This window comes from Scophthalmus maximus, chromosome 13 (assembly GCF_022379125.1).
Source record: "Scophthalmus maximus strain ysfricsl-2021 chromosome 13, ASM2237912v1, whole genome shotgun sequence".
Classification (NCBI taxonomy): domain Eukaryota; kingdom Metazoa; phylum Chordata; class Actinopteri; order Pleuronectiformes; family Scophthalmidae; genus Scophthalmus; species Scophthalmus maximus.
In genome coordinates this window covers 1,104,683-1,117,500 of record NC_061527.1, presented here as the reverse complement: position 1 = coordinate 1,117,500, position 12,818 = coordinate 1,104,683, and the positions used below count along the sequence as shown (strand labels likewise).

Sequence of the window (12,818 nt, the reverse complement as noted above, 5' to 3'; positions counted from 1 at the left end):
AAAGAAAAAGAAAAAAGAAACCGCACACACAGGAAGTTGGTCCAGATTAATAATAATAGGAGTCTGCCGACGGGGCAGGAGGAGAAAAGAGGAGGTGATCCGACAGTTTGGTTCCTTCTCTGCTGCCGCTCCGTGTTTCATCAGATTATCAGATTATTGTTTCAATTATGTTTCTCACGCTTGAGCTGAAATCATGCTTATTCTAAAGCTAACACGCAGGGTCAGGCATCGACTGCAGACTGTAGATTAAAGATGGCAGTTCCCCAAAAAGTGAAGGTAAATCATCACTATCGCCCCCTGGTGTCTGGCTGCAGTATAGCTCATAAGCCCCGCCCCTGGTGTCTGGCTGCAGTATAGCTCATAAGCCCCGCCCCCCACAGATGTTTTCTGTTTCTGTCATTTGAGGTCGTTCTTCTCAAGCTGAGACTGACTCACGATTGGTCGAGAGCACAACCTGGATCCTCCATTCCGCCACTACTACGGCACAAAATGGCGGCGCCCGTGATCAGAGATAATTTAGCTTCCTGTTTGTACAACGGGAGGAAGTTAATTTATTTACAGTTCACAGCCTCAACAGGTTTTTTTTCACTGAATCTGAATTCAGCTTTTCTGAACATTGGGTTTTTTAAAATTTGGAGGAAATTGAAATGCGACGGCTCATGAACTGTAATAATGTTGCCGTGGCAACATCAGAAACGAGAAAAACCCGACCCTGAAGCATCTTAGCTAATGAGGCTAATTGAAGCTAATCTGCAGGAGAGCATTTTACTGCAGTTCAGAAAAATTTGGGAAAAGTCGACATCTGACGATTACAAACTGTTTCTCATGAGTCCGGGAGTTCTGATCTGATCTAATCTCATCTGATCTGATTTGATCTGATCTGATCTCATCTGATCTGATCTGATCTGATCTCATCTGATCTGATCTGATCTCATCTGATCTGATCTGATCTCATCTGATCTGATTTGATCTGATCTAATCTCATCTGATCTGATTTGATCTGATCTCATCTGATCTGATCTGATTTGATCTGATCTAATCTCATCTGATCTGATTTGATCTGATCTAATCTGATTTGATCTGATCTGATCTGATCTAATCTGATCTGATTTGATTTGATCTGATCTAATCTGATTTGATCTGATCTGATTTGATCTGGTCTGATCTAATCTCATCTCATCTGAACTAATCCAACAGCAGGAGAATGTTATTTGTTTGTTATCTTGATGCTAACTGAACGTTGACGGTGCAGATTTTAAACCCACTGTAATGTGTTTAACACAGTTTGCTGAACGCACGCCGGGCGCCACGTGGACGTGATCTGATCCCGGTCATGGCGGAGGAGAGGAAGGGATCTGAAGGTGACAGTAGCAGCAGATGAAGAGGAAACCGTGTCGTCGTGCGACGGACCACCGAGCTCTTTTATCTCCGGTCCCGAACAGAAACGAGAATGAACGTCGACTTCCTCGTTGGTTTTTTAGTCTGACAGCAGGAAACCAAAAAGCGTCAGGACACGAAAAAACAACTCACACCAACATGAAGAAGAACAGAACCGCTGGAATGGAACCACATCTGTCTCCGACTCGCTCGTTTTCCTTCTTGACATGAAACAACGTCGTCGTCGTGGTCGTGTGATAGTTTTGACACCTCGGCACGGCGCCATGTGATCTGTCCCGTGTTGTTCTGGTTGTCCGTGTTCTGCTGCTACGTCTTCTTGTTGGTCGCTTTGTCTTGTTGCGATGAGGCGGACGCGGCGTTGGTGGCCGTCTGGGGTTCGGACCTCTTGCACTGCGGGTCAGATGCTGCGGCGGTGGCGAGGCTCGTGTTGCGTTCGGGACGAGCTGCTGAGGAGGCGGCGTTCTCCCTCGAGGACCCTGATGTGGGTTTTTCTGGGACGTCCTTGCAGGATGGCGGCAGCCGTGGGGCCGTGCAGTCTTTCTGGGTTGAGGGTTTGGACGATCGCTGCGACTGAGGGGCTGCGGGCGGCGGGACGTCCGACACGACGCCTCCAGATGGTTTCCGCTCTTTCACGCTCTCGTCCGCAGCCGCAGCGCTTTTGAGTTTGACCGGACCTAGGACGCTCGTGGCCACGATCGCCAGCTGGGACACCACCTTGTCCACGCCGCTGTCAGGGGGCGGGACCGGGGAGCTGGACGTGGAGTTGGAGCTGGAGGTGGATGACGAGGACGAGGAGGAGGACGAGGAGGAGGAAGAGGAGGAGGAGGTTGTGCTCAGACTTGAGGCAACGGCCACCGCACATAGTCTCCGGTTGTCGGCCTCCTTCTTCTCCTTGGGGACGCCCGGGGACGAGCAGGAGGGGCGGGGGGTCTCCGTGGTCTGATCTGTGGTGACACTGGTCGTACTGGTGGTTCTAAAGTCAGAGGTGCTTGTGGTGCTCGTGGTGCTCGTAGGTGGGCCGGTGGTTCTGGGGCTGACCAGGGTTCGGTCTTCAGCTCTAGACTCTGACGTCTTCGCCCTCGCGCTCCGGGGGTCCGGCGGAGGAGCGGGTTTGAGGAACGTGTCCTTGCAGACGGAGATGAACGCGCTGCCCGGCGTGGAGAAGGGAAGGGGGCGGGTTGCGCTCTGCTCCAAAACCTTCTTCTCTCGCCTCACAACGCCGTCGTCCGCGGACGAGGCGGCGCTGCTCTGCCCGGGCCTGGTCTCCGTGACGGAGGGCAGGCTGGTGTGCGACGGAGTGGGCCGGCCCGTGTGGGTGAAGGGGGAGAGGCAGAGGGACGGCAGGGTTCCTCCGGGCCCCGTCCTCACGGTGGTGGGCCTCAGGAGGGGCGGAGGGGTGAAGGTGGCCCCCCGGCGTCCGTCCTGGCTGTCCTCCGAGCCCTCGTCCGTCTCGTCCTCCGACGAGTCCACCTCGTGGATGGCGTCCTGCTTCTGCAGCGACTCCCGGCGCTCGGCCCGGTCCTGCCGGATGGCCGACAGCTTGTCCTTCAGTTTGCTCTTGCCAGGGGCCAGGCCCAGCGGGCCGGACACCGGGACCAGGGACCCGTCTCCCTCCTGGCGTCCTAACTTCCTGGACGAAGAGGAGGCGTGTTTCTGCAGGCTGCCCGTCTCTACGCCGCGCCCTGCGGAGGACAGCAGTCCCTCGCTGGCCGACTCCTGAGGAACAAGACAGAGACAGAAATGAGTCAGGTGATGATGTCAGGCTCTGGTTCTGGTTCAGGTTCTGGTTCTGACGTCTCTGCCGGGTGGACTCGTACCTGGAGGCTCTGCAGGCTCGGCTCCCGCTGCAGAATCTCCAGACTGTGTTTACGACTCCCCGCTGCTCCCGCCGCCGCCGCCGCCCCCGAGGGACACGAGGGCGGGTTGGAGAGCGAGGACGCCAGCTTCTCCGCCGACTGCACCCGCTTGAGGAGCGGCGAGCGCGGAGACTCTGCGCTCTTGGGTCGGGAGATCTGCCTCGCAAGCGGCGGGGACGAGTGGAGCTTCACGGGGAACGACTGGCCCGTGGCGCCCTGCGCTCCCAGAGCGTGGCCGGACAGCGGGGAGGGCGAGCGCTGCGGCGAGCTGCTCTGGGGCGTGGGGGAGGGCGTGCGAGCCAGAGGCGATAGCGGGATGTTGCCGGCGGACTTGCGCCGGGGCGAGCGGTACTGGCGCTGGAGCTTCGGGGCGAGGCCGTGGAGCGAGCTGGGCCTGATGTGGCCCGAGCTCGCCGGCGAGTTCGGGACGCTGGAGCTCGGGGAGCTGCTCTGGGACGAGTTACCACCGACTGACGGGGAGAGAAAGAGTGGAACGTGTCACTCGTCATATCTTTATCGTGGGAACTAATTAATATAAAGTTTTAATATATAGTTAATATATATGTAGTAAAAAGTTTGACCATAAATTTTATTATAGATAACTAGAAATATAAAGAAAACAATAATTTTTACAATAAATTCTAGGGTTGAAAATATTTCCTAGAACTCAACACTTCAGTGTTTACAGTCTTGCTACCGGGCATGTGAGCGTCTCTGTGTGTGTGTGTGTGTGTCTCTCTCACCTGAGTGGGCGGAGTCTGGCGTGGACCTGTAGCCCTGCGTCGGGCTCCGTGGCGACAGGTTGTGCGTCGGGGACCCGGGGCCGCTCTCGCCCGACGACAGCGAGCGGTTCAGGGACGAGAGGCTACGACTCGTGTGGAGCAGCGACGCCTGCTTGGTGATCTTCCTGAACAGAGACGTCCTCTTCTTACTGCGACACACAACACACACACGTCAGTTACACACACACACACACACACACACACACACACACACACACAGTGACATCATGACGGGATAGAGGTGTGTGTGTCTCACCTGTCCTGACCCTCCTTGGTCTTGGTCTTCTTGTTGCGTCTCGCCATCTTGGACTTGTGGCTCGTCTTGCGGGCGGGGCCGACTTTGATGGACGTGTTCTCAAACGGCGTGGCGCAGATGGACACTTTGGCGCCGCTCTGAGGGGACGACAGCAACAGATTCATAGATCGATTTGACAACTTACAGAAAAGTTTAGTGAACTCATGTAGAGTTGGGAGTGAACTTCACCTTCAGGATGAGCTCCACCACCTCAGTGTGGACCAGACCGTGGACCTGCTCCCCGTTCACCTGGGTGATGAGGTCGCCCTCCCTCAGACCCGCCTCGTGGGCCGGACCCCCGTCCTCCACGTGCTGAGAGAGAGAGAGAGGATGAAGAGGAGGAGGAGGATGTTCTGTAGTTTACTGCCCTCTGCTGTCAACAACCAGAATCCCAGCTCACTGATATTAATAACTGTGTCGTGACAGTAATTATGGTTTCCCTCCTTTCACACACGTCTGCTCATCGACCTCCACGACTCGGGGTCGCCAGAATCAAATTCAAGTCACTAAATCATTCCCACAGAGAAACTTCAGGGTCCGAAAACATCTTCTCCTGAGGAACGTCGTCCGGCGTCCCATCCCCAGACTGTTCTCATCTGTTGGAACAAGGACGTCCCGCTCTCCGTCTTCAAGAACATCCTGAAGACTCGTGTGTTGAGAGAGAAGCTCCTCCCCCTCACACCTCTAACCAGCTCTGAGGCCACATCCACATCACTACGTTCTGCACTGCTCCGGAGTTTTTTCTGAGCAACTAAAACTGAGAAGTTTTCAAGCGACGTGTGGACGAGACATATCTGAGACATTTGGGAGGAAGGAAGCTTTAGTGTCGTCGCTCATTTGGAAACATCAACTTTTCTTCCTCTCTTCTTTTTAAATTTCATATTCACTCAGTTTTCATCCTGACGTAAGCGACTCACCCAGACCATGTGATGCACAGAGTAGATGTCCGAGTCACCCATGTAGACCCGGATCGCCCTCAGCGTGAAGCCGTACTTCTTCCCCGCCCGGTGGATCACGATGGCGGGTTTGACGCAGCTCACGGCCGGCGACAGGTCGCGGATGGGCGACGAGTCTCGCGACGACGGGTTGGACGACAGCGAGTGCGGCGACATGGGGCTGGCCAGCGGAGACGCTCCGTAGTGGTCTGAGGGGACGGGTGAGAGATCCACGTGATGTCAAAAAGAAAGAAACGGACTCACACAGACAAAATGCGAACTTGTGTTTGTGGCGACCGACCTGCCGGGATCATCAGCGACAGCGCCGTGGCCGAGGCCGACTTGATGACCTTGTTGAGCGGCCGGGAGCTCGGAGGCGCTGCGTGTTTGTCTGCGTCTCCGGAGAGCAGCCGGTGTCGAGCCCGGCGAGCCGCCAGGTCGCTGATGGCTTTAGGAGTCGACGGAGAGTCGCTGTCGGATTTGGCGTTGACACCAGTACCGCCAGTCGCGCGTTCGCACACGTCGCCGGAGCTGCCCGCTGCAGTGACGGGAAGAGGTAAAGGTCATGTTACTCTGATTGTAAACTAACTGATGTGATACTCGTAGTCGAGTCGTACTGACGTGTGAGTGTGGCCCTGCTCAGCTGACTGCAGGTGGAGCTCGGCGTGGTGGGGGACTCGTCCAGCTTCAGCTCCCTCTCAAGCGGCAGCTCGGGGATGGCGAGGGGCAGTTCGTCGCCGCGCGGGCCCCTCGCCGCGCTCAGCCCCAGCAGGCTGGGACTCTTACGACTTCCTGCCGCACCTGGGGGAAGAGGAACAGGCCGAGTTACAGCTCGTCGTGTCTCACGCCTGTCTGACGGGACTCGTCTCCAGTGTTACGTAACGCAGGCCTTCACCTTGCCCCTGAGCTCCCTCCTCCTCAGACGAGATGGCGAAGCGAGGCATCTCGATGATGGCGGAGCAGCAGCGCCTCCGGACCGTCAGTGGCGGGCTGGAGTCGCTCTCCGTGTGGGACGACTCCGAGACGGACAGACGCTTCCGCAGGCTGCAGGAGAAGAGAAGAAGATCAGACACATTCCAGTAAATATGTAACTACAGAAAAAAATGTTTGTACATCATTTTGTCCGAAACTTAATACGTATCCACAGACTTTAAGAAACAACAGATAAAAGTCTGTGTGAATATCTGAGTGTGTGCGTGTGAACTCACATCTCCGGAGACCCGACGAGCCACGACCGGTCTCTGGACTTGAGTCCGCTCAGGCTGTCGATCCGGTCTCCTCCCTCCTCGCTGAGGCTGCGCTTGGTCGGCGGCGGCGTCCGTTTCTCCTCGTGCAGCGACAGACGCTCCATGCTGCTGTAAACCTTCAGCACCGCAGACAGACGTCACACGACGCCTCAAATACTGGTTCTTACTTTACAGGCTGAAGTTAGTGTGTGTGTGTGTGTAGCTGTGAGTGCGAGTGTGTGTGTGTGTGTGTGTGTGTAGCTGTGAGTGTGTGTGTGTGTAGCTGTGTAGCTGTGAGTGTGTGTGTGTGTGTAGAGCTGTGAGTGTGAGTGTGTGTGTGTAGAGCTGTGAGTGTGTGTGTGTGTGTAGCTGTGTAGCTGTGAGTGTGTGTGTGTGTGTGTGTGTAGCTGTGAGTGTGAGTGTGTGTGTGTAGAGCTGTGAGTGTGTGTGTGTGTGTGTGTGTGTAGCTGTGAGTGCGAGTGTGTGTGTGTGTGTGTGTGTGTGTGTGTGTAGCTGTGAGTGTGAGTGTGTGTGTGCGTGTGTAGCTGTGAGTGTGTGTGTGTAGCTGTGTAGCTGTGAGTGTGTGTGTGTGTAGAGCTGTGAGTGTGAGTGTGTGTGTGTAGAGCTGTGAGTGTGTGTGTGTGTGTGTGTGTAGCTGTGAGTGTGAGTGTGTGTGTAGCTGTGAGTGTGTGTGTGTGTGTACCTTGCTGAATCGAGGCGAGCAGGAGGAGAACTGTCGCATCTCCACGTGTTCGTCGTCGTTGGTGTCGTCTTCCTCTTCAGAATCCACGTGGTGATAACGATCAGAACGAGCTGAGAACAGAGACACAGGGATTTTTATTGATTACATTTATTTATCTGTCTGTCTGTCTCTCAGTCTGTCTGTCTCTCTCTCTCGCTGTCTGTCTCTCTCAGTCTGTCTGTCTGACTCTCTCAGTCTGTCTGTCTGTCTGTCTGACTCTCTCTCAGTCTGTCTGACTCTCTCTCAGTCTGTCTGACTCTCTTTCAGTCCGTCTGTCTCTCTCAGTCTGTCTGTCTGACTCTCTCTCTCTCTGTCTGTCTCTCTCAGTCTGTCTGACTCTCTGTCTGTCGGTCTGTCTGACTCTCTCTCAGTCTGTCTGACTCTCTCTCAGTCCGTCTGTCTCTCTCAGTCTGTCTGTCTGTCTGACTCTCTCTCTCTGTCTGTCTCTCTCTCTCAGTCTGTCTGTCTGTCTGACTCTCTCTCTCTGTCTGTCTCTCTCAGTCTGTCTGTCTCTCTGTAACTCGGATTCTGTTTCTGTTCTACTTTATTTTATTATCATATTTTCCCTCAACTGCTGTGAATGTTTTGAATTTTCCCGATGAATGATCAATAGACTTTCATCTCATTTCATCTCATTTATCTCTATACCCCCCCCCCTCAGGCTGCGTGTTGATTGGTCGACGTACTGTCGAAGTAGCTGGTGTCGTCCTCAGACTCCAGCTGAGGGATGAACTCTGCTTTCTGTCTCAGCAGACTGTTCCAGTCGAGCTCCTTGAAGAACAAGTGCTGCTTCACCTCGAACGCACTTCCTGTGGAGGGGGCGGAGACATCATCATGACATCATCATGACATCATTTATAAATCTGCTGATGAATGACTGGTTCATCTCAATAAACTGTAAACTGTGTCTCTAATCTTATTGGTTGAGAACATTTGTGACGTCATGATGACATCATTCCTGTCATATGATCATAACTGGATGCAAAGATTTTATAAACTTGGCATGACGTCATTTTCTGCCTTGTTCATGACACATGTCACATGATCAGTATCACATCTTGGAAAATGTGTTTTTGGGATCATATTGTTGTCGACCACGGCCTTTGACCTTCAACTGATCAGCTCTGGAGTTTGTGTGTGTGTGTGTGTGTGTGTGTGTGTGTGTGTGTGTTACCTTTGAGATTGCTTTTAGTAATGAAAAGTGCTCTAAGGGAAATAAATTATTATTATCATTATTATTACCAGTGCCCAGTCGCTCCAGTGGATTCTGCCTCAGCAGTTTGCAGATGAGGTCCTGTGCCTCCTGAGGCAGAGCCTCCTCTTCCTCCGGCCAGATGATTTCATCTGCCAACACAAACAAAATATGAACATAAAGACATAAATACGAATATGTTTCTGTGGTCTGATGAACTGTGAAGCTCTGGTTCCACTAAGAAACTGATCTGGTGATTCTCAGACTTTTCGTCCCATCATATAATCTCATGTATGTAGTTTCCACCTTCATCCTGTGTAATAATTATTAATAACACAGAGAAGAATACAGAGCTCAGATCTTCATCAGGATGGAGCGACGGACTCAGACGGTCATAAAAGAGACACGTAGAGATCAATACAGGTTTATAATTATTGATCTGAGGCAGGAACGCAGAGGAGGAGGAGGAATAACTATCGATCTGATTCAGATGAACGTCTCCATCTGCTCACATCTGAGGATTCTCTCCCTGGAAAGAAATCACTCCCTGGTGCTCGTAGCTGCCGTGTTTCATTTAAAGTTAAAAACAGTGTCAGTTCATTTAGAGACTGTTTGTTCCTGCGTCGACTCTGCAACCGAATGCCTGAATCGCACGCTTCCATCAAGCCGAGCTGATTCTCTACAGACGTGTGACTGGAGTTCCAAGAACTGAATCAGTGTGTGTGTGTGTCAGACGCCCGACTCACCGCTGATCACCTGACCGAACAGCTCCTCCGGCGTGTCTCCGAAGAACGGAGCGCAGCCGACCAGGAACTCGTATAGGATGACGCCCATCGCCCACCAGTCCACCGGCTTCCCGTAGCCCTGACGCAGGATCACCTCGGGGGCGATGTACTCCGGAGTCCCACACACCTGAGGACGCGTACGTGTACACACACACACACACACACACACACACACACACACACACACACACACACACACACACACACACACACACACACACACACACACACACACACACACACACACACCATCAGCTGAGGGAGGGAAACAAAGTCCCACAAACGTGAAACGTTATTAAAGTATGATTTTAGGAACCTGCTTGTCCAGGAACTCTCTGGTGTCCTTCTCGATGTGTCCTTCGTACAAGTTGGTGGTCAGACTCATCAGGCCGATCTTCGAGAGGCCGAAGTCCGTCAGTTTGATGTGTCCCATGGACGTGATGAGGAGACTGTGGGACGGGACAGCAAACGTTACGGACAGAAAACTAAATTGTAAAAGTCAAAGTCAACTTTGCATGAATACGTGACGGGTCCACACCGACGCGAAATATAATAATCTGAGATTCAGAGAATAAAGTCTAGTTTGATGAGAAAAAAGTGGCAAATGCTGCGTTCACACCGAAACTCAAAGAGAACTTGTGTTGTGTTACTCGCGTGAGTTTGGTCGCAGGATCATTTGTTTTGTTTCGTGTCCTCATCTCTCCTCTTCTCATTTGATTTGCTCTTCTCTAGTTTCCTACATCTCATCTCTTTCTTTGACTTTCACGTTCTTTCGCTTCTTTCTCTGTTCCTGGTGTTTGTACACTATTCCCTCCTCTCCCACTTGTTTCCTTCCCTTCCCTCTTTTCTGTCCTTTCATTTCCTTCCTTATCCTCTCGTTTCCTTTCCGTCCTCTCCTCCCTGTCCCTGAAACAGGCCTGAAACATCTGTAAATGTAACGTGCGTCTCACTTGTCAGGTTTGAGGTCTCGGTGCACGATGCCGTAGTTGTGCAGATACTCCAGAGCGAGGACGGTCTCGGCGAAGTACATCCGAGCCATGTCGACCGGCAGCGCTCCGATGTTCTTCAGCAGCGTGGCGCAGTCTCCACCTGCGGATCAGAAGCACAGCGTCAGAAGACAAACTCGGTTCCTTCCTGCTGACGACAGAGGAGACGAGAACCGATGAACATCTCACCCTCCACGTACTCCATCACCATGCACAGGTGCCTCCGGGTCTCGAAGGAGCAGAACATGGAGACCACGAACGGGTTCTCGGCGAACGTCAGGATGTCTCGCTCCACGAAGGCCTGTTGGATCTGGTTCCTCAGGATCAGGTTCTGCTTGTTGATCTTCTTCATGGCGAAGCGCTGCCGCGTCTCCTTGTGACGCACCAGGAACACGGCGCTGCAGCGGAGAACAAGAAGCCGGCGGTGATGATGTATGATATTGACTTGTGTCGGGAGAAGTGGCGTGATGAGTTGTACGCGTTTCGTACCCGTAGGCTCCGTTACTGATGAGCTTGATGGTTTCAAAGTCCTCCTCTCGGGGCGGTTTGGTCTTCGTCTGCGGAGGAGCAGCCGGGACGGGGGTTCCTCGGTTCTGAAGCGCAACCAGCCACACGAGAAAAATGATTTTTTTAGCAACTGAAATCTTTGGGATGTTTTTAAAAACAAACTCCATGTGCTGGTGAACTCACGTCCACCGAGTCGTCCGTCTCCGGGGTCTCCGGGTTCCCGCTGTCGTAGCTGCTCAGCTGGGCCATTTCTACAGAGACGCACACAGATCGGGTCAGAACCAGAACCAGAACCAGAACCAGGGACGCGCCCCACAGACTGTAAGATACAGTGATGTGTTACCCTCCAGTGGGTCCCGGGTGAGGCCCAGCTGGCTGATGATGTATCGGGGGATGTCACACTTGATGCCCTGTCCTTCCTTGGCATGACCCTCAGCTGCTTCCAACAAGTGGTAGAACTCCTCCGGGTCGAACTCCTGCCGGAGGAGAACATTCACAGAAAACATATAGGCTGTTCATCTCTGCACGGTACTGTGCGGCTTCGCTGCTGCTGCTTCACATTTAGTCACATTTATTCGAAATATGACATTCAAAGGGCCCATATTGTCAAAATTTAGAGGAAGTATTCAATATGAATTTCTACAGAGAATGAAAGATACGAGCAGATAAAGTGATGTCCACAACAAACATTTGTTTAAGTGTAAAACCTGAACATTAAATTGTCTCAAAACGACCCGACCTTGGTTAAACATCTATTTAGATTATTACCTTTCCAACAATGTTCCAATTCAGAGAAATATGTAATTTGGTTGAAGCTCACAGTGCATCAGTGTTTCAGAGGAGCGTGAGAGATGGTGGTCTGACTGGTTCTGTTGGATCAGAACCACTGACAGACTTTCTTTTCTTCTTCTTCAAATTGTATTACTTGTCTGCAGTGTTTTCAGCAGCAGAACAGGAGGAAAGTCCAACACGTTCATCAGAGATTCAGCTGATCTCGTCACTGACGAGAGACGACGGAGCTCCGGTAAAGAGAGAAAAGCTCAAGTTCGGTCTTCAAGGTTTTTGTCTCTTTGAGACGACGAGACACTTTACTGGTGCTGATGCACAGAGAGCGAATCATCAACCTCGACAGTGAGGATGAGCCTGAACGACCACGTGTGAGGAGGTCGTCGTCGTCACACACTCGTGTCTCCTCCCTCCTCTTCCACTTCTTCACATCCCATCGTGTTCGGTGTCACAGCTTCAGCTGCAAGTGATTAGTCAAAACTACCGACCTCCTCCTCCCTCTTCACCCTCCACTGCTCCTACAGTTATCCTCTGTCTTCTACTCTCCACCCACTCTGTCTGGATCGCTTCACTTCCTCCTCTCTCTCTTGGCCTCAGACGTTCACCATCTTCACCGAGAGAAAACCTCTGGAATTCATACATCAGCCTCCGAGAGGCCTTAATAAGTTCAGATATAAGATAAGATATACCTATGTTCATCGCACAATGGGGAAATGTGCGTGTGCGTGCGTGCGTGTGTCTGTCTGTCTGTGTGTGTGTGTCTGTCTGTCTGTGTGTGTGTGTGTGTGCGTGCGTCTGTGTGTGTCTGTGGTAGTGTGTGTCTGTCTGTCTGTGTGTGTGTGTGTGTGCGTGCGTCTGTGTGTGTCTGTGGTAGTGTGTGTGTGTGTGTCTGTGTGTGTGTGCGTCTGTCTGTGTGTCTGTGTGTGTGTGTGTGTGTGTGTGTGTGTCTGTGTATGTGTGTGTGTGTGTGTGTGTGTGTGTGTGTGTGTGTGTGTGTCTACATTAGGCTGGTTGTAAATCGTCAGAGGAAGCACATGAATGAAGTGTTGCGTGTGTCCGAGGAACAGGAGGCTCTGAAATGTTCATTAAGTTTAGAGCTGTACAATATGAATAAGAGATTTACAGTTAATACGCTTCATATTTCTCAAGGTTGATCTGTCGAACACACTGCTCGGTGACGACGAGAAGAAAACCAGGAGAACTGGTAGATTCCACGTCAAATGATCACCGTGGTTTTTCATGTGCTACTTCTTCTACATATTATGTAGATTGGTGATTGTGATTGGTTGGCCTCCTGTTTTATAGTTACAGTTGTGCTCTTATTGTTC

General features: G+C 52.1%; 1 protein-coding gene across 10 annotated transcripts in view; it reads right to left on the bottom strand.

Annotated features, from left to right (window-relative positions):
* Positions 1–1,067: 1,067 nt before the first annotated feature.
* The window catches only part of mast2 (microtubule associated serine/threonine kinase 2), an 88,686-nt gene continuing 76,935 nt past the window's right edge, over positions 1,068–12,818 (bottom strand). For 6 of the 10 annotated variants that reach the window (XM_035648910.2, XM_035648911.2, XM_035648912.2 and 3 more), the window contains 20 exons: positions 11,048–11,180; positions 10,888–10,955; positions 10,687–10,790; positions 10,387–10,595; positions 10,162–10,300; positions 9,528–9,660; positions 9,173–9,338; positions 8,477–8,578; positions 7,921–8,043; positions 7,196–7,305; positions 6,475–6,629; positions 6,162–6,310; positions 5,888–6,067; positions 5,568–5,804; positions 5,249–5,475; positions 4,521–4,643; positions 4,293–4,429; positions 3,998–4,185; positions 3,216–3,724; positions 1,069–3,114 (listed from right to left, as the gene is read on the bottom strand). In XM_035648910.2, the coding sequence (XP_035504803.2) occupies positions 1,705–3,114; positions 3,216–3,724; positions 3,998–4,185; positions 4,293–4,429; positions 4,521–4,643; positions 5,249–5,475; positions 5,568–5,804; positions 5,888–6,067; positions 6,162–6,310; positions 6,475–6,629; positions 7,196–7,305; positions 7,921–8,043; positions 8,477–8,578; positions 9,173–9,338; positions 9,528–9,660; positions 10,162–10,300; positions 10,387–10,595; positions 10,687–10,790; positions 10,888–10,955; positions 11,048–11,180 (4,602 nt within the window). In that variant the 3' untranslated portion in view covers positions 1,069–1,704. Of the gene's footprint in view, positions 3,115–3,215; positions 3,725–3,997; positions 4,186–4,292; positions 4,430–4,520; positions 4,644–5,248; positions 5,476–5,567; positions 5,805–5,887; positions 6,068–6,161; positions 6,311–6,474; positions 6,630–7,195; positions 7,306–7,920; positions 8,044–8,476; positions 8,579–9,172; positions 9,339–9,527; positions 9,661–10,161; positions 10,301–10,386; positions 10,596–10,686; positions 10,791–10,887; positions 10,956–11,047; positions 11,181–12,818 lie in introns of all 10 variants that reach the window. The other 4 variants (XM_035648906.2, XM_035648907.2, XM_035648908.2 and 1 more) reach the window with 1 other exon arrangement.